Below are 27,161 nucleotides of genomic sequence, written 5' to 3' on the forward strand. Positions count from 1 at the left end.
GGTGTCAGATAAGAGAAGGATGGAGGAAACAAGGATTGTAGAAAGACTGGATGTTGGTGCCTCGATTGAGAAACCCAGGAGGAGGGTGTTTAGCAGACAGGGAAAATGGTGGATGTAGTTTTACACAACCTGTACATAAATCAAGAGGCAGTCGTCTGAAAAGAACAAGGGCATACTGTGTGGTATAAAGTCAGGAAAAGTGTGCATCAGGATTGTATCATTTCACCATACCTATTCAATCTGTATGCTAAGCAAACAATCTGAGAACCTGGACTACATGAAGAAGAATGGGGCATCAGGATTGGAGGAAGACTCATTAACAACCTGTGTTATGCAGATGACACAACCTTGCTTGCTGAAAGTAAAGAGGACTTGAAGTACTTACTGATAAAGATCAAAGACTACAGTGCTCAGTATGGATTACACCTCAACATAAAGAAAACAAAAATCCTCGCAACTGGACCAATACGCAACATCATCATAAATGGAGAAAAGGTTGAAGTTGTCAAGGATTTCATTTTACTTGGATCCACGATCAACACCCATGGAAGCATCAGTCAAGAAATTAAAAGACACATTGCACAGGGCAAATCTGCTGCGAGAGATATCTTTAAAGTGTTGAAAAGCAAAGATGTCAGCCTATAGACTAAGGTGCACCTTATCCAAGCCATGGTGTTTTCAATCACCTCATATGCTTGTAAAAGCTGAACAATGAATAAGGAAGACCAAAGAATAACTGACACCTTTGAGTTGTGCTGTTGGAGAAGACTATTGAATACACCATGGACTGCCAAAAGAACTAACCAACCTGTCTTGGAAGAAGTAAGACCAGAATGCTCCTCAGAAGCAAGGATAGCAAGACTACATCTCACATACTTTGGACATGTTTTTAGGGGGGATCGGTCCCTGGAGAAGGACATCATGCTTGGTAAAGTAGAGGATCAACAAAAATGAGGAAGACCTTCAACAAGATGGATTGACACGGTGGCTGCAACAATGGGCTTAAGCATAACAACAATTGTAAGGATGGCGAAGGATCAGGCAGTGTTTTGTTCCATAATACATAGGGTCGCTATGAGTTAGAACCAACTCAATAGCACCTAACAACAACAACAACAGTATTACACACACTGAAATCTCCTGGACATGTATGATTTCTAAATGAGATGTACCTGTTGCTCAGGAGATCCAGGCTAGGGACGTGAAGTCAGCAGTCTATCAGTGACTCAAGTTGGTAACCGAAGCCAAGAGAGTAGCTATGAAGGAAAGTGGTCACTCAACCGCAGAGATTTGGCCTAAAGCTAAACAAACCTAAGGTTGCATGCCCAGCCTTAATTATCCCAAAGATGATGGTTGGGCAAACGAGCTGTGAAATTAGAATCAAATAAGGCTCCTTAGAGAAATAATCCAAATCAGAGATTAAGGGCTGCTAGGATCACTTTCTCACTTATATTACATTTTCAGCCCTGTCCAATGCCCCTCCATGTACACTGTTGTTGTTAGCTGCCGTCCAATCACAGTTGTGATCCAGAGTTTTCACTGGCTGATGGAAGTAGACCATCAGGCCTTTCTTCCTGGAAGAAAGAAAGGGTTCAGCCTGGAAGCTCCAGTGAATCCTGCTCAGCATCACAGCAACAATCACGGACAACGAGCAGTGGCTGTGCACGAAAAGCCTTGGCCAGGAATAGACCCTGGGTCTCCGGCATGGAAGGCTACTGTTCTACCACTGAGCTGCCACTGGCCTCTCCGCCTACATTACTGCAGTTCCTCTTCACCTTGATACGTCCACCCCTTAAATACAACAGACTAAACACATATCAGCATTTTTCTGAACAGAGACTGATCAAACGCCATATTCTGAAATAAACTGCCAGGATACTAGCGAAACATTTTACACCCTCCTCCCCACCCGCCCAAAGCCATTTAACCAAAATAGCACTGCAAGGGCAGTAAAGTATAATTATCTGGCAAAAGAACATCTCTGGTTGCTGCAAAATGTAACACCTCCCATACAGAATTCATATACCTTACCCTTTCCAAATAGGCAAGTATTGGCATACAGCTTTTAAACAGAAAAAAGAGGGGGAGAGAGCAATTATCTACAAGTATAGAGGTTTAAAAATGAGTTGCAAAGATAATCCCCACTGTTAACCCATTGCTTGTATTACTCTTTTAAAAGATAAGACTTGTAATGTAAGCACTGAAGGGAATCATTGCTTACAAAACTTTCCACAGAGATTCAAACTCATTTATTTGGGATCCTGAAATACTTCTATTCTAGTCCATTTGTTTCTTAATGGGCTTAAGCAAGGTGCACTTGTTTAAGGCCAAAAAAGCCCCAAAACCCAGCGCCATAGAGTCCATTCTGACTCACAGCAACCTTACAGGACAGGAGAACTGCCCCATCAGGTTTCCAAGGCTATACAGCAGACTGCCACATCTTTCTCTCACAGAGTGGCTGATGGGTTTGAACCACCGACCTTTAGGTTAGCAGCTGAGCACATAACCACTGTGCCACCACTGGCCTTTAAGGCAAATAACACTAAAAAAAAAAAAAAAGGTAAAAATTCTAGGAGCTTTCAAAACCTTCTATTTATTCTTCTGGTCTCTAAGAAATCTTTAATGTCGCTGCAAAGTGCTAAATAGAATGCCACAGACTCAAAAACATATTCGAGTCAGCCTATATACAAAAGCAGGGAAAACTGAAAACATACCAAAAACTAACATATTGAAATAAGAGAACTAATAATTTTAATTTTACTGATCAATTCATGGCCATTAATTTAAACTAAAAGGAAAAAATGTCCAGACTTTCTGAACCAGTTGAGACTAGAGGCCTCCCCAAAACTATCACCCTGAGATACTCTTTAAATCTTAAACAGAAATTACCCACTGAGGTCACCTCTTAGCTAAAAAACAGATTGGCTCAGAAAATAAAGAGTATCACCCATGAATAATGAGCTCCTTTACAAAATCATCTGTATGAGACCAAATGGTCAAAAAGTATGCTAAAGCAAAGGTGAGAAGGGAAACTAGAATACTGGAGATGGTATAAGCAGAACAGAATGAACGAGCATGATGACACACTGTGGAAAATGTAACCAATATCACTGAATAATTTGTGTAGAAATTGTTAAATGGGAACATAATTTGCTGTGTAAACTTTCACTTTAAACACAATATTATTAAAGAAAACAAAAAAAATGCAAAATGCAAGGCCAGGATCTATCCAACAGGAAAAGACTTAGCTGCAGATAAATAGTCTAAAAGCATTTGCTTAGTATGTTTGCCTCCAATATTAAAAATATACTCAAAATCCCTGGGTTATACTTTGCACGAAACCATCTTCCCTTTTGTATGTTTCCATAAAGCAGGATCAGAAACCACACACAATCATTAGTGTTCAAAAACACCAGACCCCAAGTTCACATCATAAAATGGCAATCTAACCAATCCAAATCTCCTTTAGCACCAATCAAAAATTAATCATAGCCCTACAGATCAAAACATCACTGCTCTCGCCAACAACTCAACACTCCGCCATAGGGATTCTCTTCAACTCTCATAAACCCGTTGCCGTCGAGTGGATTCTCCCTCACAGAGACCCTATAGGACAGGGTACAAGTGCCCAGTAGGGTTTCCAGGCCTGTAATCTTTATGGAAACAGACTGCCACATCTTTCCCCTGTGGAGCGGAGTGGCTGGTGGGTTCGAATCACTGACCTTTTGGTTAGCAGTCAAATGCTCAATTACTGCACCACGAGGGCTCCCTCTAACAATAAAGAAAAGCTCTAAATTTTATCACTAGTAGGCAGAAAAGGTAATTTCCAGAGCCACCACTTCGCATTGCTGTGATCACAACAGTCACAGAGTTGAAAGGGACTTAGAGGAGGCATCTTCCCAGACAGATTCCATTCGCTTTTGCAACCCGGAGAAACCGGACACTGAGGAACGTCGGTGGGGCAGTAGTTAAGTACTCTTAGCTTGGCTACTAACTGAAGGGTCAGCAGTTCAAACCCACCAGCCACCCCATGGGAGAAAGATGTGGCAGCCTACTTCTGTAAAGATTACAGTCTTGGAAAACCTATGGAGCAATTCTACTCTGTCCTATTGGGTCACTGCGTTGACACAACCTTGCTTGCTGAAAGTGAAGAGGACTTGAAGCACTTACCAATGAAGATCAAAGACCATAGCCTTCAGCATGGATTACACCTCAGCATAAAGAAAACAAAAATCCTTACAACTGGACCAATACGCAACATCATGATAAACGGAGAAAAGGTTGAAGTTGTCAAGGATTTCATTTTACTTGGATCCACAATCAACAGCCATGGAAGCAGCAGTCAAGAAATCAAAAGATGCATTGCATCGGGCAAATCTGCTGCAAAGGACCTCTTCAAAGTGTTGAAGAGCAAAGATGTCACCCTGAAGACTAAGGTGTGCCTGATCCAAGCCATGGTATTTTCAATCACATCATATGCATGTGAAAGCTGGACAGTGAATAAGGAAGACCGAAGAAGAGTTGATGCCTTTGAATTGTGCTATTGGCAAAGAATATTGAATATACCATGGACTGCCAAAAGAACGAACAAATCTGTCTCGGAAGAAGCGTGGCCAGAATGCACCTTAGAGGCAAAGATGGCGAGACTGCGTTTTACATACTTTGGACATGTTGTCAGGAGGGATCAGTCCCTGGAGAACGACATCATGCTTGGCAGAGTACAGGGTCAGCAGAAAAGAGGAAGACCCTCAACAAGGTGGATTGACACAGTGGCTGCAACAATGAGCTCAAGCATAACAATGATTGTGAGGATGGCGCAGGAGCAGGCAGTGTTTCGTTCTGTTGTGCATAGGGTTGCTATGAGTTGGAACCAACTCGATGGCACCTAATAACAACAACAACATTGGGTCACTATGAGTCAGAATCAACCAGACCACAACGAGTTAAGACGCAGTAAGAAATGGATAAACAAAATGTGGTATCAACATACAATGGAGTATTATTCAGCCATAAACTGATACATGCTATGACATGGATGAAACTTGGAAACATTGTGCTGAGTGCACGATGTCAGACACAAAACGGTAAATGTTATATGATCCCGCTTACATGAAACAGGCTAATATATAGAGTCAAAAGTTTATTAGTGGTTACCAGGAGTGCGAGGGGGGAGTCATTGCTTAGGGGGCACTGAGTTAATGGTGGTGGAATAATATGAAAAAAGACAGTTCATACAACATAAAGAGCATAATCAAAGTCACTGAACTGTACATGTAAAAATTGTTGAATTGGCAAATGTTTTGTTATGCAATTTTTTACCTCAGTGAACAAAATCCAATTTAAAAAAAAACCCTCTGGCTGTTAAAATAATAAACAAATAAACATACTGGCATATTAAAAAAGAGAGAGAGAGAGAGGTAAGATATTACTGGCCCATATGTTACAGGAAATTAGTGGGATTCCATTCCTTCTGAAAATAAGAAGTAATTTCAGCCCATCGCTGCTCTGCCGTAACAGGTGATAAAGCTTCCAGAGAGTCCAGGTGTGATCACAGAAGAATGGCAATAATTTTCTTATTCACTCAGCACCTGCAAGTACATCCCTGGAAAGAAGACAAATTTTTCCCTCTCTCTCACCCATAGTGAACCAGGTGTTCCAAACCAAAACCAAACCAGTTGCCACAGAGTCGATTCTGATCATAGTGGCCCTACGGGACAGAGCAGAACTGCCCCCGTAAGGTTTCCTAGGCTACAATCTTTATGGAAGCAGAGTGCCACATCTTTCTTCCACTGAGCGGCTGGTGAGTTCAAACTGCTGATCTTTTGGTTAGCAGCCGAGTGCTTAACCACTGTACCACCAGGGCTCAAACCTACCCTTCCCCGCCCCCCCCAAAAAAACATTGCCCTCTAGTTGACCTTGACTCACAGCAACCCTACAGGACAGAGCAGAACTGCCCCAAAGGGTTTCCAAGGCTGTAATCTTTACAGAAGCAGACTGCCACCTCCTTCTCCTGTGGAGTCGCTGCTGGATTCAAACCGCCAACCTTTCAGGCACAGGCAAGCACTCGACCACTGTGCCACCAGGGCTCAAGCAGGTGTTAAAAGAATAATAATTCTCTACCATGGCTAACGTCCTCTTACAACATCCAATAACTATTATTGGGTAATAGTTCTTATGATTCGGATGTTATAACACCTTGCTTTACTATTATTTCAAATTAATTGGAATTCATATTTTCCATATACTTATTAAGAAAAGCCTGAGAAGGTTTTCACAGTCACTAAAACTATGTGCCCAATAACTATCAAGTCACAAGGCAATACTTACTTGTTTCTTCCTAATCATACCTTAAAGCCAAATTTCATTAACATCAGGCTATCGCTTGTAATCCAAACGCAAAAACGTACAGAGAAATAAAATTTCCTCTATCTCCTTTACCTCTTCTTTCATTACCAATAAGATTTATGTTTGGACATTTACAGTTACTATACTAGCAGCACTATTTTAAAATTAACCAAAAGAACCAAAAATAGATATTGTTCTTTCAACACAAGCGCTATCAAAGCATCATTCTACCTTCACTACTGATTCAATCACACCTGAATGAAAATAATTAATTTCAACTGTGTAAATATATTAAGTTTTCCAGCTTAAATTTAACTAGTTTTAGTTGCCAACAGGAAGCCTAAATATCCAACTTTCCTGTAATGCACAAAAGAGGGAAGGAGGGAGGAAGGAAGGCAAAGAGAAAAGGAAAGAAAGAGGCTAATGAGTATTCATTAAGTGCTCAATATGTTCAGTACCTATCACCCTGCCTGGCCCAGGGCAGGCATGGAGGAAACATTTGTGGATGGGCTGATAGAAGAGTGGACGATGGAACCAGGCAAGCAAGCAAGAAGGAAGGAAAGACAGAGGGCAAGAAGACGAGAAGAATTCACGAATCCAACACATATATAGCATATGATACAAACAGTAAGCGTGGAAGACAGTGAGATCGCTACAAGTTAGATTTAACTGGAAAAGATACAAAAAGAAAATGGAAATGAACTCAGCCTTGTTTAGATGCTATATCAAATGACAAATAGCGTATTCCAAGACAGTAAAACTGCAAGACAAAGGCACAAGATCAGGAAAATGTAATGCATGCTCGCAGAGCCAGTAAGAGATGAGTTTGTCTGAGTAGAGGTTATGAAGGAAACCGTGGGAGGTAAGGCTGCAAAGGCAGGTGGTTGTAGCCAGATGTGTGTAAAATATAACACATGGGAGGTGTCAGCCTGCTGCCTCCTCTTTCACATCCCTCCTTTAAAAACCAGCACCCACCCCCTAATCACAAAGACACACACTGCCATACAATTATCTTAACCAAAGTCCCAAGAAAACCAACATCTGATAAGATGACAAAAATGTTTAAAATCTAGAATTTTTTACAAGATAATTTTTTTAATGATAAGCTAAAAAACAAACAATTTGCTAAAACTAGTGATTAGGAATATTATTTTTAACTAGCATATGGGGTCACCATGAGTTGGAATTGCCTTCATGGCAACTAATAACAATAAGCAGTTGATCAATTAATATCATGCCAAGTGTTTGTTTACAATTTTAGAGGGGTTTTTGATTTGGCTTGGTTTTGAAAAATTTGGTCCTGAACATTTTGAACAATGAAGTTTATTAAGATATCAAACCAGAGCAAGTAAGCAAACAGCACTTATTGAGTGCCTCCTGTATACCAGACAGAATTAAAGAAGACTTACATACCTTATTTCATTTAATCTAAACACTGTTAATTTGAAATGACGCTTCCATCCTCACACAAAAGAGAAAAAATTACTTGTGGAGGGGCATTTAGTTAAATAACAAAGCTAGGATGTAAATTCATCTATATCTAAATTCAACCCATGCTCTTTTTCAGTCAAGACTCTACTCAAAGAACATTATTTATATATATATATATATATATATATATATATATATATATATTTTTTAAGGGCATAAAGCCTTCCCAATCTACTCCATATATCGAATGGACTCTTAGGAAGCTATGATTCCCCATTCACTTAAATCCAAAAGTTAAAACAAAAACTGCAACCCTCATCTACCTGTATATTTTCAGCACCTTTTTAATAGCCTCAGATGGAAACGGCTCTAAAAGCACCTGTTCCATTTCAAACACACATGGCTTATCTCCAAACGCCTATATGCACTTAAAACTAGGCCAGTCCTCAGCTCATAAAGCAGTCATTAAAGCCCATCACTGAAGCTACCGGGGCAACTGACTTCAATCCAGACCAACAGATTGAATACCACTGACCAAAAGAAACCATGAGAAAGGATGTTTTAGACCAAACTAAATGATTTATGAACAGTGTTCCCAGTCCTAGCTTATGTTGCCAAATTCTATCCTGATACATGGAACCCAGGAGCTCTGACGGTGCAGTGGTTAAGTGCTTGGCTGCTAATCGAAAGATCAGCAGTTCAAATCTATCAGCTGCTCAGCAAGAAAAAGATGTGGCAGTCTGCTTCCACAGAGATTTACAGCCCTGGAAACTCTGTGGGGAAGTTTTACTCTGTCCTATAGGGTCACTGTGGGGCCCTAGGGGCACAGTGATTAAGAGCTCCGCTACTAACCAAAAGGTCAGCAGTTAGAATTCACCAGCCAGTCCTTGGAAACTCTATGGGGCAGTTCTAATCTGTCTGTAGGGTCACTATGAGTCTGATGATGTGTGATGTCAATGGGTATGGAACCAACTAAGTCATTGCATTGAGCAAATCTGCAAAAGACTTCTTTAAAGTGTTAAAAAGATGTCACCTTGAAGACTAAAGTGCGCCTGACCTAAGCCATGGTGTTTTCAATTGCCTCATATGCATGTGAAAGCTGGACAATGAATAAGGAAGACTGAGGAAGAACTGACAGCTCTGAATTACGGTGTTGACAAAGAATATTGAATATACAATGGACTGCCAAAAGAAGGAACAAATCTGTCTTGGAAGAGGTACAACCAGAATGCTCCTTATAAGCAAGGATGGCAAGACTACGTCTCACATACTTTGGACATGTTATCAGGAGGGCTCAGTCCCTGAAGAAGGACATCATGCTTCATAAAGTAAAGGGTCAGTGATAAAAAGGAAGACCCTCAATGAAATGGACTGACACAGTGGCTGCAACAAAGGGCTCAAGCATAACAGCAATTGTGAGGATGGCACAGGGCCAGGCAGTGTTTCGTTCCACTGTACATAGGGTAGCTGTGAGTCAGAACCCATTAGATGGTACCTAACAACAACAATAAAGCAGTGTTTGGAGAAAAGGATAGAACCCCTATTACCCCCTTTCATGTTACAGTAAGACTGGGTGTGGGTGTGTGTATGTGTGTGTGTATGTGTGTGTGTGTGTGTGTACAATATTCAAAGCCGTATATACATATGGAAACCCTGGTGGCATAGTGGTTAAGTGCTACAGCTGCTAGCCAAAGGGTTGACAGTTCGAATCCACCAGGCGCTCCTCGGAAACTCTGTGGGGCAGTTCTACTTTGTCCTATAGGGTCGCTATAAGTCGGAATTGACTTGATGGCACCGGGTGTGGTTTTTTTTTCGTTATATATAGATATATATCTATATATGGCATTACATATTATATATACATGCACACATATATATGGCGTTGGATATTACATATACACACACACACATATGTGATCAGTTCTAACCTTCATTCATTTACATAACATTAAGTGGACATCGAAATTCCGTCAGGTACTACTGCTACGAACAAGACTGCTCCTACTCTTAAAAAATTCAGTTCTAACAATTTAACAAGTTCTGTGAGAATATGTGTACTCCGTAAGGTGGGGCCTTCTCTCCATTGATAAAAAAATCAAGATGCCTTTTGAAAAACCAAAATGAGGGTCACACATTCCAAGCACTAAAGCCCAAGCACTTTATTAATCAGCTAGTTCTCCAGAAGCTCACTGTGGATCCACCTACTTGGTTTTATTTTATACATTAACAACAGATTTGGTTTTCTAAGTACAGATGGGCCCCTTTCTAGCTGAATGCCCTTCAGGACAAGTTACTTTACACATCTAAGCCTCGGTTTGCTCATTGGGAAAATGAGGATAAAGAGCTATACTTCAAAATTGTTGTAAGCATTAGAGATAATTGTGTAATGTACCAACACAGAGCCTGGCATTTAGTAGATGTGCAATAAGTACAGTTAACATCTTAATTATAGGATTCACAAGACAATAACAAGTTGCTTAGAAAAATCAAATTAGAAAGAATTGGGGGAAGAGAACTAACGAGAGCTCTAAGAATAATTCGTTGACAGCAAGGAAGGGGTCAATCAAGAAAACTACATAGACATGGAAACTCGGAAACAGAGCAGACAGGAACCACCAGGATATAGACTTCACTACCCTTGGAGAACATCATCAGTTTTTTCACAGGATGTAACAGTGATAAAACCAAACCCTGGTGGCGTAGTGGTTAAGTGCTATGGCTGCTAACCAAAAGGTCGGCAGTTCAAATCCGCCAGGTACTCCTTGGAAACTCTATGGAGCAGTTTTACTCTGTCCTATGGGGTCGCTAAGAGTCAGAATTGACTCGACGGCAGTGGGTTTGGTTTTTTTTTTTTTGGTTTGTAACAGTGATATGCCTGAAGATGACATAAAGGCATTTCAAACAGATGACACTTTTATTTCATGTGTTTAAAAAGACAGATAAGCACAGAATTGACTTTGGAAGGATCCTGATCGAAAGCGATTTGGCATCACAGTTTTAAAATTTTAGATGTCTAAGCTCTAATGAAAGGCAAAATTCTATTAACAAGCTTCAGCTATACTTAGGACCTGCTCAAATTTCAGAGGCAATTTTTTTCTACTAAACACTGGAAAAGATTTATTTCAAACAACTGAACTGTAAAATATCTCAGCGTAAGGGCCTAAGACATCACCAGCTTCTTAACATCCAGAACGAGATAAAGTTTTGGTCTCTGCCCTTGCTAAATGTTTTTATATCTACCAAAGAGACGTAATCACATACCATCCAGATTCGTATTCACTTTAATTCTCTCCCTACACTTTGAAGGCAATAAAAAGCGAAAAACATCTGTTCCTTCCTACAGAGCTGACAACCCTCATTCTATGGTTTAAAAATAAAAGATGTTTATGGAAGTGTATAGATACAATGATCACCTGCTTTCAAAGGCAGCTGGCATTTAATTGATTCAAATACATGCAAATTTAAGGCAAAAAAAAACGTCCCTAAGGATAATGCTTCTGTTCCCCGGGCCTCTAGTAACTTCAGAGACACCCATAAAATAGTGAAGGGCGATAAAGAGCCAAATGGGGCGCCAGATGACAAGCAAGGAGTCAACAGCTGAGAAGCAGGGTCTTCTGTGTCAATCTGGATTCACTCTATGGCCATGAGAACAGTTTCCATGAGAGCTCTCAGGGGAAATCTACTTCACTCTGGTCAACAATCCCTGTTAATCCAGCCCAAGGAAGGCCACGTGTGAAACAATTAAAGTAGTGCTCCTTATTAAAAACAGAGCTGGAACGTCTCATAAGTTGAATATGACATTTTTCTTAACTTTTATTTTCACTCTGTATATTGTCGTACAATGTCGAACACCAGACATAAGTAATAAGCAAGAACATTCAGGCTTGAATCAGTAGACTCAGCTTCTATTTCTGGCTCTGCCTTTGAATGAATCAGTGTGACCTTGAGAAAGTTATTTCACCTCTTTACCACACCCCTGCTAGTTACAAAAAAAAAAATTTTTTTTTTGTAAGGTTAGGTTAAACCTACTGCTTTGTTTGTTTTTTTTTTTTCCCAGAAAGCAATGCTGAGTGGCTGAGATAAACATATGGAAACCACTACAACCATATCCAACCATCAAATACAAAGTGGTGTCCATATTAAAGCAGCTAATTCTGCACTTTGATTCTGCACAGTAAAAATTTCTGCCTGAAAAGGTCAACAAAATCCAGGTGCTTCCTGAACAAGACCCCTTTTGGAGCCCCAAATTTCAAATTTGGAAATACTTAGCAAATTAAAACAAAATGCAAATCCCAAATATACACTTTAAAAAAAAAAAAAAAAAACCTTCAACCTATTAAGGGTTCTATGTTCTTTCAGGACTCTAACCATCCCCCTCTATCACGTACTGTTCTCTCTGCTCTTGCCACGGAGATAGGTCACTGGGTCCCTGATGCCCCCACTGCACTGTCCTGTGGATCTGTATGCATTCTGGCATGCTGTAATGACCTCACGTATCCCTGTTAGTCAGTGAGCTGGGAAAGACTAAACCATGATTTAATGATTTCTGTATCTAGCATATTGGGTAGCACAACCCAGCTATTACATATACATACATATATAGACAAAATCCACTGCCGTGGAGTCGATTCGGACTCAGCGACCCCATAGGACAGAGTAGAACTGCCCCATGGGGTTTCCAAGGCCGTATGCTTTATGGAAGCAGACTGGCACATCTTTCTCCTGCAGAGTGGCTGATGGGTTCAAATTACCAACCTTTCAGTTAGCAGCCAAGTGCTTAACCACTGTACCACCGGGGCTCCTTATATACATAGATAGATACCGAGTGCCGTCAAGTCAATATACAGACATACATAGAAATAAATATTTTTTAAATAAATGAATAAACTTCCAATGTTTTATGCTACTAGGAAAGCAATCATTAATATAAATGAATGACAGTCTTAATTACAGTAAGTTTTTTCCATTTTTTTAAGAAAAAAATAACATGAAAATGATCGTTTACCTAAAGAGAAAATACATGATTTCTCACCAACGTTAAATTCACCAAAATCTCCTCAAGAACTTTGCAATCTTCTTCCATCAAAAACGGTCTTTCATTTTTTTTGCAATGTACCTAAGGTTCTTTCTAACTTAACCTATGCCCTGAAGAAGTTAAGGGTAGAAAAAACCCAGTGTAGGAGTGGGGAAAAAGAGAGCATGTGAAATGAACAGAACAGGCAGCTCTAAACTATGGGGGCAGAAGTGGTTCAGTGGTAGGATTCTCACCTTCTATGAAGGGAGCCCGTGTTTGATTCCTGGCCAATGCACGTCACGCACAGCCACCGCCCATCTGTCAGTGGAGGCTTGCATATTGCTGTGATGCTGAACAGGTTTCAGTGGAGCCTCCAGATTAAGACAGAAGAGGAAGAAAACCACACCCACTGCCATCAAGTCAATTCCAACTCATAGCAACCCTATAAAACCCGAAGCCGAACCCACTCCATGGAGTTGATTCTGACTTACAGCGACCCCATAGGACCGAGTAGAACTGCCCCATAGAGTTTCCGAGGAGCGCCTGGTGGATTCAAACTGCTGACCTCTTGGTTAGCAGCTGTAGCACTTAACCACTACACCACCAGTGTTTCCAGCAGAGTAAAACTGCCCCAGAGAGTTTCCAAGGAGAGGCTGGTGCATTCAAACTGCTGACCTTTCAGTTAGCAGATGAGCTCTTAACCACTACACCACCAGGGCAGAAAGGCCTTCTGAAATACCAGCCCATGAAAAGCTATGGATCACAACACAACCAATCATGGGGATGGTGCAGGACTAGACAGTTTACTTCTGCTGTACAAGGGGACCAACACAACAGCAACAACACTCCTAAAAATAGAAGAGTTTATAAATGCAAAATAAGATAGCCCACAGATGAAAATGCAGTCAATAAAAATAGCTACTATAACATAAACAATATTTAGCTAATAAGTAGTATTCATTGAAAACCTTCATCTAAGTAGTTTTATATATGAAACTATCAAACAGAACATAAGACTTTCAATTTATCACAAACCTACCATGAGCCAGACACAGTACTTAAATAAATTCCCATTTTCTCCCTACTCATTACATTCTTACACTCAATATCTCATTCAATAGTTAAGGATAGAACTTTTAAGCAAACGTGAAACAAACTGCCACTTTATCAGTGGGCTCTTATGGCCTTGGGCCCTAAAAATCTATAAAGGAAGGATAAACTTAACATTCAGTACAATAAACTGACCCTTGAGTTGTGCTTTGTGGTGACCTGTGGGAGAGTCCATAGCAAAAGCTAAGGAGAAGGACCAGTTGGATCACGTGAGCTCTTGGCCTCACCTTGTAACTATCTCCAAGCAACATTCTGACTAAGTGGGGCATGAAACCAAATGAAAAGTATCCCTAATATTCCATTCCATTATTTATTAGCTTTCTAGTAGCATGAATCAAATTTGCTTACAACACCAAATAGGGGTGAGCAACTAAGTAGTCATACCAGACTGCAGCGTGATAGACACTACATATGCACATACATTTATCTATCACAGTCGTCAGCGATCGCCTTTGGATACTACTAGAATTATGTTTCTCCAACACTGAACCTTGTTAAAGGACCATGAGCAATTTTGTTCTTTATAAGACTGTAGGGATATAGGGAGGAAAGAGAATAATGGCTTAGATAACAAGGAAATAAAGGGTTTTATCTGCTTGGGGCGGCCCTGGACATACAGAACAGCAGATACTCTAGAGAAATGGGCAGAGACCATCCCTTTCTAGTGATGGCTTTGGACAGACACGACTGACGTGTTCCCTTCAAGACCTTGTAAGAATGTATAAAACCAACAAGTATGCCCAAGGTACTTCACTGAGCAGGTGAGGAGTCCCAACGAAGAAATGATATGCTACAAGCCTTTCAGAGCCCGAGGCGGGCGGGTGACAGGGGAAGGTCGCTGATTGGCAGGCGACCGGCGACCTGGAGGCCGAGGCGGCGTGGCGCGCTCACCTGTGAACACGTTCTGGAAGCCATCCGCGGCCGCCTGCGCCCCAGCCGACTTGCCGGCCACCGCGGGGGAAACCCGGCTGACGTCGTCGGCGGCCGCCCGGCGCTCCAGCAGGTCCGCAGAGCCTCCCACTCTGGGCTCGCGGGCGCCCAGCTCCTCCGTCCAGTCGGCCGAGCGGCTGAGGCCGCCCCCGAGGCCGCCGTCGGCCCGGTGCTTCTTGGCCGGGGCGGCCGCGGAGACGAGAGCCGATGTAGGCTTTCGGCTCAGGGAGGACTCCAGCCGCCTCTTGATCCTGGGGCTCTGGTTGGGGGACTGCGACGGAGAGTGATTGGGCGAGCTGAGCTGCCGGGTGGTGGTCTTGATGTAGCAGGGGGTGATGAGCGGGTAGGGCTTGAAGCAGCGCGGGCTCGGCGAGGGGCTGCCTGGGAGGGAGGCAGCCGCGGGCGCTCCGGGCCCTGCCGCCTCCTCCTCGGGCTCTCCTCCCAGCCTCTGCGGGGCCTCCCCGGGCCCCTGGCCCCAGTCCTCCCCCGGAGAGCCTCGGGGGGCATCCTCAAAGGCATCCTCCTCCCCTTCCTCATCCGTGTCCCCGGCCCCCAGCACCGGGGCTTCGGCCGCGCCCTCCCCCGGCCGGGTCTCGGGAAACGGGAAGGCAGTGGACGAGGGCGAGTCCGCGGCCGCCTGCTGGGCCGCCGGGAGGGAGGGGGCCTCCGAGTCGAGGCAGCCGCTGGGGGGCGGCGGGTGCTCGGGCACCCGGGGCTCCGCGGCCAGGCTCTCGGGCAGGTCGGAGAGCGCGGACAGAGCCTGCTCTGTGTCCGGACTGCCCGGGGCCTCCCCAGCCTCGCCGCTTGGCCCCAGCAGGAATCGGTCCAGGCCCAGAAAGGCCCCAGGCTGAAGGGGGGCGGCGGTGGGGGGCGCTGCAGGCTCCTCCGAGCCTTGGAGGAGCTGCTGCTGCTGCTGCTGTTGCTGCAGGCGAATCGCCTGCTGGATGTCTGAGAGCAAATCCTCTTGCTCGGTAGCCGAGTGAAAGCTATAGATGTCCGTGTCCGAACCCGAACTGGTCCTTTGTCCATCCTGCGCCCCTGCCGCAGTTTCCAAATCCTCAGTGACCGCCCGGAGCCCGACCCCAGCCTCGGCCGGCCCAGGACCACCTGGACGGGTCACCTCAAAAGGGTCTGCGCACTCGGTATCCGACAGGCCCGTTTCATCAGCCGAGAGGCTGAGGTCCGGGGTTTTGGTGGCCAGGGAGTGAGCGCTGTCCAGCTCCCCGGTCTGCAGGGCCTGGGAGTCCAGCACATCCTCGCGGGAGCCGCCGGCGCCTTTCGCCTTGGACAGGTTCTTCCTGATTCGCAGGTTGGAAAACACCGAGGCTCTGGAGTCCGACTTGCTCTTCTTCTTGCCGGGCTCCCCGCTGGCGCCCCCTCCCCCTTTGCCATGTTTGCCCAGCGCCTTCTTGCCCCCGCTTCCCTTCTTTGTGGCTTCCACATCTCTGGGCCCAACAGCATCCTCGGCGCCACCGCCGCCTTCGTACGAGCCATCACCTGCGCTCCTCTTCAGCTTCCCATCCTGGTTCCCCATGTTGCCGACCCGCAGCTGCGCCGCGCCTCCGGCAGTCAGGCCATGCCGGCCGTCCTCAGCCCCCGGCCCGGCCTGGGGGAGGCTCCCAGGCAGGTCAGGACGCGCTGCGAGCCTTGGCGAGCGGAGGCCGACGCGCGCCCAGCTGACCTGGTTCGCAGCTGCAGCGGCCGCCGCTTCGCATAATGCGCGGCGGCTCCCGTGGCTGCCGGTGCTGCTGAGGCTGCGGCTGCCGCCCGGGGCCGGCGTGGCGCGAACGTGCTCAGTGCAGCGCGCGGCGCCGCGGACGCCTCCCGCCAATGGCTGCGCCCGACGCAGAGGCGGCCCCGGCCTGGCTCCCCGCGGGGCGCCACCGCCCCCTCCGCCTCCGCGCGGCTCCTCGGGAAAAGCGGGCGAGAAAAAGGTTTCCTCTATCTTGGGGACATTAATCTCCACCGTGTGAATCGAATGCATTGTCCCCGGCCGAAGGGCTCGTCAGCTGGGAGATGCACACAACCTCAAAGCTCTCGGACCTGCCACGAGAAAAGTTAAACAAAAAAGAAGAAAAATTTAAAGAAGGATATACTGAAGCCAAATTCTAGTTTATAGGTGCCATAATATCACGGACACACACAAACACGAATCTGCCTGCAGAAGCATAGCTCTGCATTAGATATTTGTTGGAAGAATGGATTGCTGTTTATTTATTAATTGAACAATCTCCTTGAACACTGTTCAGGTGCTGGAGCAAACGGGTTAAGAGAGGTTACTACATAGTGCTCCTTTTTTTTAGACCTTGCGTTTTCAAAACTTCGTTTGTCAAACTTTTTTTGACAGAAAAAGGTTGAGGGAAGTAGAAAATACTACATTAGAGTTGATTAAAATGCTAATCTCCGAAATTCAATGTGTTTACCATATAAATCAAACAGCATTTGTATTCAAAAAGGATGCATATACTATAACTCCCAGGAGGTCAAACTCATCAATATTAAACATGTCACTATTGTTGCCGTTTATAAAAAGAAAAAAGACAAAAAGGAAACACCCTTGGCACAAACACAGGAAATCAGAGTTGTAGACTACCACTTTCCCAAGAAAACCCTTAGAGGCAAACTTTGTCCTTAGCTTCATTATAAATTATAAGTTGGCAGCAGTTTACTACAGAGGAGTTTCCTTAACATTCTGGCTTCAATATCACCATAAACACTTTTCCTCATAGTAAATTGTGTCATTATTTTAATTGCTAATAAAACATTGTTACATTTAAAAAGTATTTTTCACACATTATTGGTATGGTGGCCTTAATCAATAAGAGTGACAAGTGTTTAAATTAGGAATTCATTGTTAACCACTTTGGTAATATGAATAGCTATCCGGCATGTTAACATTTTTAAAGTAACCTCAAGAGGAAAAACTATATTATATGATGCAACATAATTGCAGAAAGCAAATGCCTGGTGTTCCTTTGCATGTTGTGAACCCACTTTTTAAATCTCCCTCCTTAACCAACTTTGTTTAAAAGAGAAAAAAATAGTTCCTGTAAGTCTTTGAAGTAAAAGTATTATGTAGCCACATTTTACTAGCCTTTTTTTTTTTCAAACTATGTTCTTAAAAATAGATAACTTAAGAGCAGGTGGCCCTTTCGAGTAAACTGTTTGGAGAAATCAACTTTAATAACTTTGCCAGGATAATATCACAGGTTCTGAGGGGTCCCGGAGTACTTGAAAAGCCTTTGTTTCACCTCTTTCACAGACTCCTCTCTTCTTTCTTCTAGAATCTAAGCTCCTCAAAGGGCATAATTTGCCTGCAGCTACTAGAATTTTCTGCTTCTTTGAGCATTGATGTATTTTTAATCTTGATCTTTGCTCTTTCTTTAAACATCTTTGATCCTGAACTATTTGTTCCGTTCCTATTTTATTCTGTAATATACTGTAGAAGCTCAGAAGGCGAAATAAGAGAGGGAGAGGGAGGGAGAGAATGGTTGATTTTTTCAGATCTTTTGAATGTGAACAATAGGTGACGGTTGTGTAGCAGGCCACAGTTTACAAAGCTCTGCCACATCTTTCTCCTACAGAGCTGTTGGTGTATTCAAACCACCGACCTTTCGGTTAACAGCCAAACGCTTAACCGCTGCACCACCAGGGGTCCTTGATATCTAATGTAGATCAGTACTACCAACTCAATTTAATTAATGAATGAATGCAGTCTCAGGGAGGCTGAGATTTGTCAAAGGTCACATAGTCGCAGAGGCACTGCTTGAACCTACAGATTTAGATCCCAAATTCTTTCTAACAAGCAACACTACATAGTTTATCCCTTGGGGGACTAGTGAGGGAGGGCATCATGAAGACAAACCACAAATGTTGCCAAAGCATTACTTGGTATTTAGTAGATCTTTGATAATCCCAAAGCATTCCTTGATACTTAGTAGGTGTTTGTCCCAAAGATGCCTGGGACATGGCCTAAGCTTAACTCCATTTAATCAAGAAGGAATATCACATCTGTGGTTGCAAAATACATTTAGCAAATAATTAGAGTCCCTACTTCGTGTCTGGCCACATATTAGGTGCTGGAAGCAGAAGAGAAATAGGCAAATAAGACCAGCCTTTACCTTCAATGATCTAGGCTAGTGTAATTGTTAGTAAAGTTTTCAGTATTAGCTTCCCCCCTAAAAAAAAAAAAACTGTATATTAAAAAAAAAAAGTGATACTACCCATTTTCTAGCAGAGAAAACTGGATATGGATTTAAAAAAAAAAATGAAGGTACGTTGGAAAACAGTAAACAACTACCCAACTAGTGAACTCCAATTCCTAAAATGCAGGGGTAAGTGTACCGATCTCTGCAATTTACTCTAAAATGGTTCAAAAAATCAGATGCATTAATAAATGGGTAGATATGATAAAACACGGATAGGGAAATGTTAATTATATAATCCAGGTGGTGGGTATATGGACGTACACTGTAAAATTCTTTCAACTTTTCTCTATGCTTGAAATTTTTCTTACCAAAATGTTACAGGAAAAAAGTGAGTTGATGTGCAAATTTCTCAGCCTTTTTTTTGAAATTAAAATCATGTAATGGTTGGTTGACAGTGATTCTAAACTAAATGGTTCATTTTTAAACGGGTCTTGCAACTTGTTGACCTATTCTTAAAGGCCCAGAGAGCATGTTTAAACTCTCCTCTGAACTCTCCTTCTTACCTGGATTTTCACTTAGTAGTATGGCAGACACTAGGCTCTGAAGACAAGGTAGATGCTTCTTGAAATGCCTTCTTCTACTCTCTTCTCTTTTCCCTACCTGTGTGCCTGAAATGGAGCCCTAGTGGTACGGTGATTAAGTGCTCAGCTGCTAACCAAAAGGTCGAAAGTTCGAATTCATCAGCTGCACCTTGGAACCCCTATGCGGCAGTTCTACTCTGTCCTATAGGGTGGCTATGAGTCGGAAACGGCAATAGGTTTTTTGTCTGAATTACATGTCATTTCTTTTTCTCTTCTTTAGTTCTCCTCCACCTCCATCACACTCTTAAATGACTATAAACATGGTAAAGAGCTTTTGATACATTTTTTTTTTTAATTTCTCTGTTTAACTTTGGTGAAATGTTTGATAATCTTTAACAGAACTATTGGGTTGCATTTCTTTAGCAGGTGAATGGTCTTCCCTTAAAAAAAAAGAGTTTTTCTGCTCTGGCGTCGACCACTAAGTTGTCGATCTCCAAGCCCATCTTTCAGTACTGACTTCACTCCTACACTCCAGGCACCTGAACCCACTTCCTAGGGAAGGCTTCTACCTCCATGTCTCCACTGCTTACCTGTTCCTTCTTTATTTTTGCTTTCAGTAAAAACACCACAGTCCCTCCAGTTGCTCAGACCAGAGGTTTTGCTGCCTCCTTCCTCTTCCTCAGCCTCCACAACCTACCAGTCACAGAAAAAAAAAAAAAAAAACAATGCTATTTGGATTCATGGCGAGCTCATGTGTTACCTATAGGGCTTTCTTGGCTATAAATCTTTACAGAAGCGGTTTTCCAGGCCTTCCTGTCACAGCACTGCTGGGTGGGTTTGAACAGCCAACCCATAGGTTAGTGGTTGAGTGCAAACCGTTTGTGCCACCCAAAGACCCACTAGTCATAGACTTGTCTGTTCTTACAGTAAATGTCTCTTAAATCCATTCACGTTTCCCAACCCAACTGCCACTTCCATCATTCAGGCAAACATTATCTATTGACTCTCTTTCATCCTTACCCCCCCCGCCCCCGCCAACTACCACCTGTCCGCTCCCTTTATCATTACTGTTTCTAACCACCAAAACCAAAACCAAACCCATTGCTGTCGAGTCGATTCCGACTATCAGCGACCCTACAGGACAGAGTAGAACTATTCCAAGGCTACCAAAGAGCAGCTGGTAGATCCAAACTGTTGACCTTTTGGTTAGCAGCCATAGCTCTTAACCACTGTGCCACCAGTGTTCCTAACCAGGGATGACTTTTCTCCCCAGGAGACATTTGGCAATGTCTGAAGACATTTTTGGTTATCACAATGGGGAAGGAGATGATACTGGGGTCTTATGGGTAGAGGCCAGGGATGCTGTTAAACATCCTACAATGGATAGGGCGGGACCCCACAACAAAGAACTGTCGAGCCTCAAGAGTCAATAATGCTGTGGCTGAGAAACCCTGCTTTATCATGAAGCATCTCACGGAGTTGACAGTAAATGCTTGTTGAATAAGTGAAAGAATAAAGAAATCAAAATTATATTTCTCAGCTCAACAACCTGAATTAGAACTTGAAGGCAGAACATAACTAGACAAGTAAGATTTTAAACACTGTTATCTACAGGACCAAATATCTTAAATGGGGAATTAGCTCTTCTCTGAGATGGTTGTAGTTTCATGAAATTATGCAATCTGTATAAATATACCAATTCCCCACACACTTGAAAATATTACGAAAAGCTCTTAGAAGAAATTTTCTGGTAACAAGGACAGGATTTCCAGAGCTCTTTTTACAGGGCTGATTATTTGCACCACAAACAAGTAGTTAAGTTGCTTTCCATTTTTACCACCATCATTCGTTTTATCATCAATGCCGCACTTGGAAATAAAATGTTTACAACACAGAGAAATGTAAAATACTACTTTCCCCCAAGCAGTATCAAATGTACTAAAACATGCTTCTATATGAGGGGAGTTACCATGCAAATACATAGGCATATTTCTCTCTAGGTTGCATATGTTCCTCCCTGCCACAAATGGAGTAAGTGCCCATGTCCCCTAACCTCTGGAAAATTCCTTAGCTTCCTCTGAGAAAACTTCCCCTTTACATATGTAGGTACATTTTAGCTCTCAACATGTATTAGCCAAAAAAAGGATTTTGGATTATTTGTACCTGAGAAAAAACACAAGAAATGAGACCATTTGTGTCATTCTTACTTCACAGGCAATCTCTCACAAAGCTAACGTGTTCTGGTGTTGAATATCTAGACATGCCCTTGTAAACAAAGTTGTCATTTCTAACCAAAAGGAGTGATTTTATGGACTCATGAGTGAATTGTCGCAACCATTCAGAATTACCTATACAAGGCCACTGACGGTGACTCAGCCTGTTATGCACCTTGCTCAATGCCAAGAAGCAATAAAATGGGTTCTAAAGACAGAGCCAGTGAGAAATTAAGGTTGAGGAAGCCAATTCATGGCCTTAGAGCAGCACTGTCCAAGTGGAAGTATATTGCCAGACACACAGGTAATCTTAAATATTTTAGTTATCATATAAAAAGGCAAAAACCAGTTGAGATTAATTTTAATAATATAGTTATATTTCAAAAATATTACCACTTCAATTAAGAAAATTAATAAAAATTCATGAGACATTTTACGTGCTGTTGGTCATACCAAGTCTTTGAAATCCAATGTGTATTTTACACTTAAAAAGTGTCAATTGAGACTAGCCACACTTCAACTGCTTGATGGTCACGTGAGGCCAGTGGCTACTGGACTGGACTGTGCGGCCTTAGTCTTAGATTTTTCAGAGCTTCATGAAAAACGCTTAGAATCAGCAATGACTTAGCCAAACTGTGTTGTTCACTTTTAAAACAGTCTTACTTATTTGGATGGACTTAAAATAATAGCCATCTATTGGCATATATTGAAGCCCTGGTGGCACAGTGGTTAAGTGTTTGGCTGCTAACCAAAAAGGTTGGCAGTTTGAATTCATCAGCCGCTCCTTGGAAACCCTACAGGGCAGTTCTATTCTATCCTATAGGGTCACTATGAGTCGGAATCAACCCGAAGGCAACAGGCTTGGTTTTGGTTTTATAGGCATGTACTACAGCACTATATGTTTTCACATAAAAAACACATAGGAACATAAAATTCCTTATTTTATATATTGTGGGATTATCTTTTTTTAACCATTCTGTTTGCAAATGTTTAATGTACTCAGCTGCTTACCGAAAGTTTGGAGGTTCAAATCCACTCAGAGACGCCTGAAAAGAGAGTCCTGGCTTACTACTTTTGAAAAAAATCAGCCATTGAAAACCCTAGGGAGCACAGTTCTACTCTGACACACACAGGGTCTCCATCAGTAGGAGTCGATTTGATGGCAACTGGTAATGGGGCAAGTGCTTGCTCTTGACGCAGTGTGCCACCACTAAAATAAACAGTTCACACAACAGGAAGGACCCTGAGAGGAAGAGAAGGAGGAAAGATGTTTCTAGTATAAACACGGACAGAAGAAGGGAACCTATATTCTAGAGAATCCTCTAGTTTTAGTAATCTTTTCTCTGCCTAACCTCTGAAACAATAAGGGCTAGGCACAAAAATTAAGCCAAACACATGGATTTTCATGAAGCCAAGACACCGGGGAAAAGGCACGCACGTGTATTTTTCCTAATAGATGTTAGTTTGTCTGGGCATATATCAGAAGATGATCTTAATATTGACTTGAACTACACTGCTCCCTAAAATCTTCACTATTTAACAACAACAACAACAACAAAAGCTTTTACATTGAATTCTAAGTGTCAGCGCTTTTTCTTAGAATGTGAGAGCCAATCTGACTAATTATCACAATATGGAATAAGGCCAGAAAAGGTGAGGGAGAGAAGATGGGTGTTTCGGTTTAGGAGCAATGGTTTGTCTGCTCAGCATAAAACAAATACCTGAATCCTTTGCACTTTCACACAGAGATTAAGAAGAGCTATTTCTTATCAGAAATGCATCCATGGGAAGTTCAAAGCCCTCGCTGGAGCTCTTCCCAGGGAATTGCCCTCAGGTACTTTACCCTTCACAGGGAAACAGATGGCTGCTGGTATTTTGCAACACAAATTGGTAGTTTCAGCAAGGAGCTTTGCTTCAGCTTCATTTTCCTAGGAAGAGCAGGGAAAAAGCTACTGGGTGACTTAATTCTACTCACCTGCGTTGGCATTTAGTTCTACGTGATCTCAGGACTGGGGAAGGGGGAAATATTACTTCTGATAACTACTTTTTTCTCACAATGTATGGGAGAGGCTGTCACCAGAGTTCCACGGAAAAGTGATTGCTTTACCCACTTACTTAACCAAACCTGCTGCCTTCGAGTCGATTCTGACTCATGGCGACTAGGAATTACTTTATCAGTATCTACCACAACACTTAAAATCCTCCTCCCTCAGAGATTAGGGGACAGAAGAAAACTTGCCCATGACAATACATTGAAGATTCCTAGAGCTCCTTGGTGTTTTTTCTAGATGCTTCCAGCCAAACAAACATTTTCCAGGCTTTTCTCCCTCTCCTCCACTAAAGGGACTTCATTTAAAAAAAAAAAAAAAGGCAGATGTAAATATGAGATTTAAAAATGGCCGTTAAAATAAAATAGCTGTTGAACAATTGGGTGGTTTCTTTTACAAATTAAAATGTCCCTTCCTTGGACTTTCTGGAGATGTTGATTCGGGGGGTGACTTGAGGAGCAATTCTTAGGGTATGCTAACCTATCTTCATCAAGACAATAGCTTTATGGGCCTCAGCCAATGATGGGTTGGAGAGCTGCCAAGGATTGCAACTGCAGCTGGCCTGATTCAAGTGGGCAGGGCACAGCACTACCCTGGAGCACCTGCTAGTCTATGAGACTTGCTTTCTTAGCTCCCACAAAGTGGCAACTTCCTTCAGTGCTTAAGGAATTTGAAAGGCGGTTTAGAGCACATTGCTTGAAGTCTGACCTATTTGTTTTATTGCTGATATTGTTAACGATATTCAATGAGGCACTTTATGTGCTAATAAGCACTATGCTTGCAAATAGATGTGTAATGGTGATTAAAACAGCCTTGCTCCCTGCCCTCATGGAACTTGCAGTTTCATGGAATTGGGTGTAGGGGGGCCTCCAGACAGACAATGGATGAGTCCATAAACAAATATATAATTATAAATTGTGGTCAAGGATTTGGAGGTTAAGTACAGGTGCTACATTTAAGAGGGAATGGCCTATTTAAAGTGGATAGTCACGGAAGGTCTCTCCAAGGACCTGATTATAATAATGAGAAATGAAAGCCAAGAAAGATTCAATCAAGACAAGGTTTAAAGAAAAGCATATGGTCAGAGGAAAGAATGTTAATCAAGGTTATGAAGCCAAGAAGTTTACGGATAAGAGTAAATGATAAGGTAGGTAGTTCTCAGAATCTATGAGGCTACTTTCGTTTTTTTTTTTAAAGGTCCTGGGAAGCCTCTTAATATTTTATATTTCCATTTATCACCTATTTTCAATATTCAGAATGGAGGATTAATTATTTAATATCTTTTAAGAGCTAGCTGATCCATACAGTTATTTACATAGCTGGGGAAGAGCCAAGCAATGGTCTGGATGGGAGAGGACTTAATTGAGTCGCCTTAGGAGCACCTTCAAAGAAAACAGATATGTTACTCTTCTCCACTTCTTCCATTAACACTCTCTGTCCCGTGATTCTAATATATATCCAACCTCTGTCCTTTTTCCTATAACCCACTGGGAAAAGACCTGTATTAACCACCTATTGGGTCCTCCCTAACCATTCTACTACAATAATAAATTAATTTTCTTTTTTTTTTAATGTTACTTGTTTAAAAGGAGTCTCTGAGTGACACAAACAGCTAAGTGCTTGACTACTTGCCAAAAAATTGATGATTCCAACCCACTCAGAGCTGCCTCCGAAGACATACTTCTGAAAACTCACAGCCTTGAAACCCTAAGGAGCAGTTCTACTCTGCACACACGGGGTTGCCATGAGTGAGAATGGACGTGATCGCAACTAACAACTTGTTCAAAGTAGCTTAGTAGAGCGCAGGGAGAACTGGCCTCAGAGTTGTTATTGTTAGTCACTATTCAGTCAGTTCTGACTCATTGTGACCCCATGTACAACTAAATAAAGCAGTGCCCAGTCCTGCTTCATCCTCACAATTGTTATACTTGAGACCATCGTTGCAGCCACTGTGTCAATCCAGCTTGTTGAGGGTCTTCCTCATTTTCACTGGCCTTCTTTTTTTTTTTTTTTTCTTTTTCTACTTTACCAAACATAATGACCTTCTCCAGAGACTGGCCCCTCCTGATAACATGTCCCAAGTATGTGAGACGAAGTTTTGCCATCCTTGCTTCTAAGGAGCATTCTGGCTGTACTTCTTCCAAGACAGATTTGTTCGTTCTTTAATCTCTCTGAGGTTCAATCTCACCATCTATAAAATAAATTAGTAGCAGCTACTTTATAAGATCATTACAAGGATTAAATTCGACAGTGGCATGAAAATAACCTAGCACATCTTTGTATTTGTTGTTAGCTGCCATCAAGTCAGATCTGACTCGTGGTGACCCCAATTTGTAGTGACCCCAATTCACGGTGACCCACGCACATTGAAAAGAAATGCTTGTTGGTCCTGTGCCATCTCTGTGATCAGGTATGGATAGAACCATTGTGATCCACAGGATTTGCACTGACTGATTTTCAGAAGCAGATTGTCAGACCTTTCTTCCAGGTCCATCTTAGTACGAAAGCTCCACTGAAACCTGTTCAACATCATAGAAACACGCACACCTCCACTGACAGACGAGTGATGGCTGTGCACGAGATGCCTTGGCTGAGAATTGAACCAGGTGTCCTACATCGAAGTGTAGAATTCTACCACTGGACTATTAGCATATATTATGTGCTCAATAAATGTTCAGTGAAAGAAATAAGAGCCAGTTACATAACCCAAATTTTTCCAGGCCACCAATAGCAAAGTACCCTGAAACACAGAAAGGCAGAATTGTTAATTCACTGAGCACTGAGGAAGTGTGCCAGGCTACAGAAGCTAGACACTCTCAGTCAGTGAGCCCAGGTCTCCTAACTAAATGATTGAGAGTGAGCCGAGCTTTGATTTTACTTCTCGGAAAGAATTCCCAAATATAACTTGATTTAGGAGCTGAACAAAGGACCTGGGTACCCCAGATCTGGCTACATTTGGCAGGTTCCTCAGAGTAAATTTTCTGAGCATGATCTAGTACATAGTAAAAACGAATGTTGTTAGGTGCAGTTGAGTTGGTTCTGATTCATAGCAACCCTATGTACAACAGAACAAAACACTGCCGAGTCCTGTGCACCATCCTCACAATCATTGTTATGCTTGAGCCCATTGTTAGAGCCACTGTGTCAATCCATCTTGTTGAAGGTCTTCCTCATTTTTGTTGATCCTCTACTTTACCAAGCCTGATGTCCTTCTCCAGGGATTGATCCCTCCTGATAACATATCCAAAGGATGTGAGATGTAGTCTCACCATCCTTGCTTCTGAGGAGCATTATGGTTGTACTTCCTCCAAGACAAATTTGTTCATTCTTTTTGGCAGTCC

At 42.5% G+C, this 27,161-nt stretch overlaps 1 protein-coding gene and 1 long non-coding RNA gene across 2 annotated transcripts in view; both read right to left on the reverse strand.

The window, feature by feature from the left end:
* The window catches only part of FMN2 (formin 2), a 402,560-nt gene extending 385,963 nt beyond the window's left edge, over positions 1-16,597 (reverse strand). The window contains exon 1 of the mRNA XM_049867986.1: positions 14,792-16,597. Within this exon, the coding sequence (XP_049723943.1) occupies positions 14,792-16,364 (1,573 nt within the window). The 5' untranslated portion in view covers positions 16,365-16,597. The remainder of the gene's footprint in view (positions 1-14,791) is intronic.
* Positions 16,598-16,745: 148 nt separating this feature from the next.
* On the reverse strand, positions 16,746-22,814 carry LOC126066708 (uncharacterized). Its single transcript, XR_007515231.1, has 3 exons — positions 22,784-22,814; positions 20,150-20,252; positions 16,746-16,873 (listed from the first exon to the last, which is right to left on the reverse strand). It is a non-coding gene; the product is annotated as an uncharacterized LOC126066708 (long non-coding RNA).
* Positions 22,815-27,161: the final 4,347 nt, after the last annotated feature.

This window comes from Elephas maximus, chromosome 24, assembly GCF_024166365.1.
Source record: "Elephas maximus indicus isolate mEleMax1 chromosome 24, mEleMax1 primary haplotype, whole genome shotgun sequence".
Lineage (NCBI taxonomy): Eukaryota > Metazoa > Chordata > Mammalia > Proboscidea > Elephantidae > Elephas > Elephas maximus.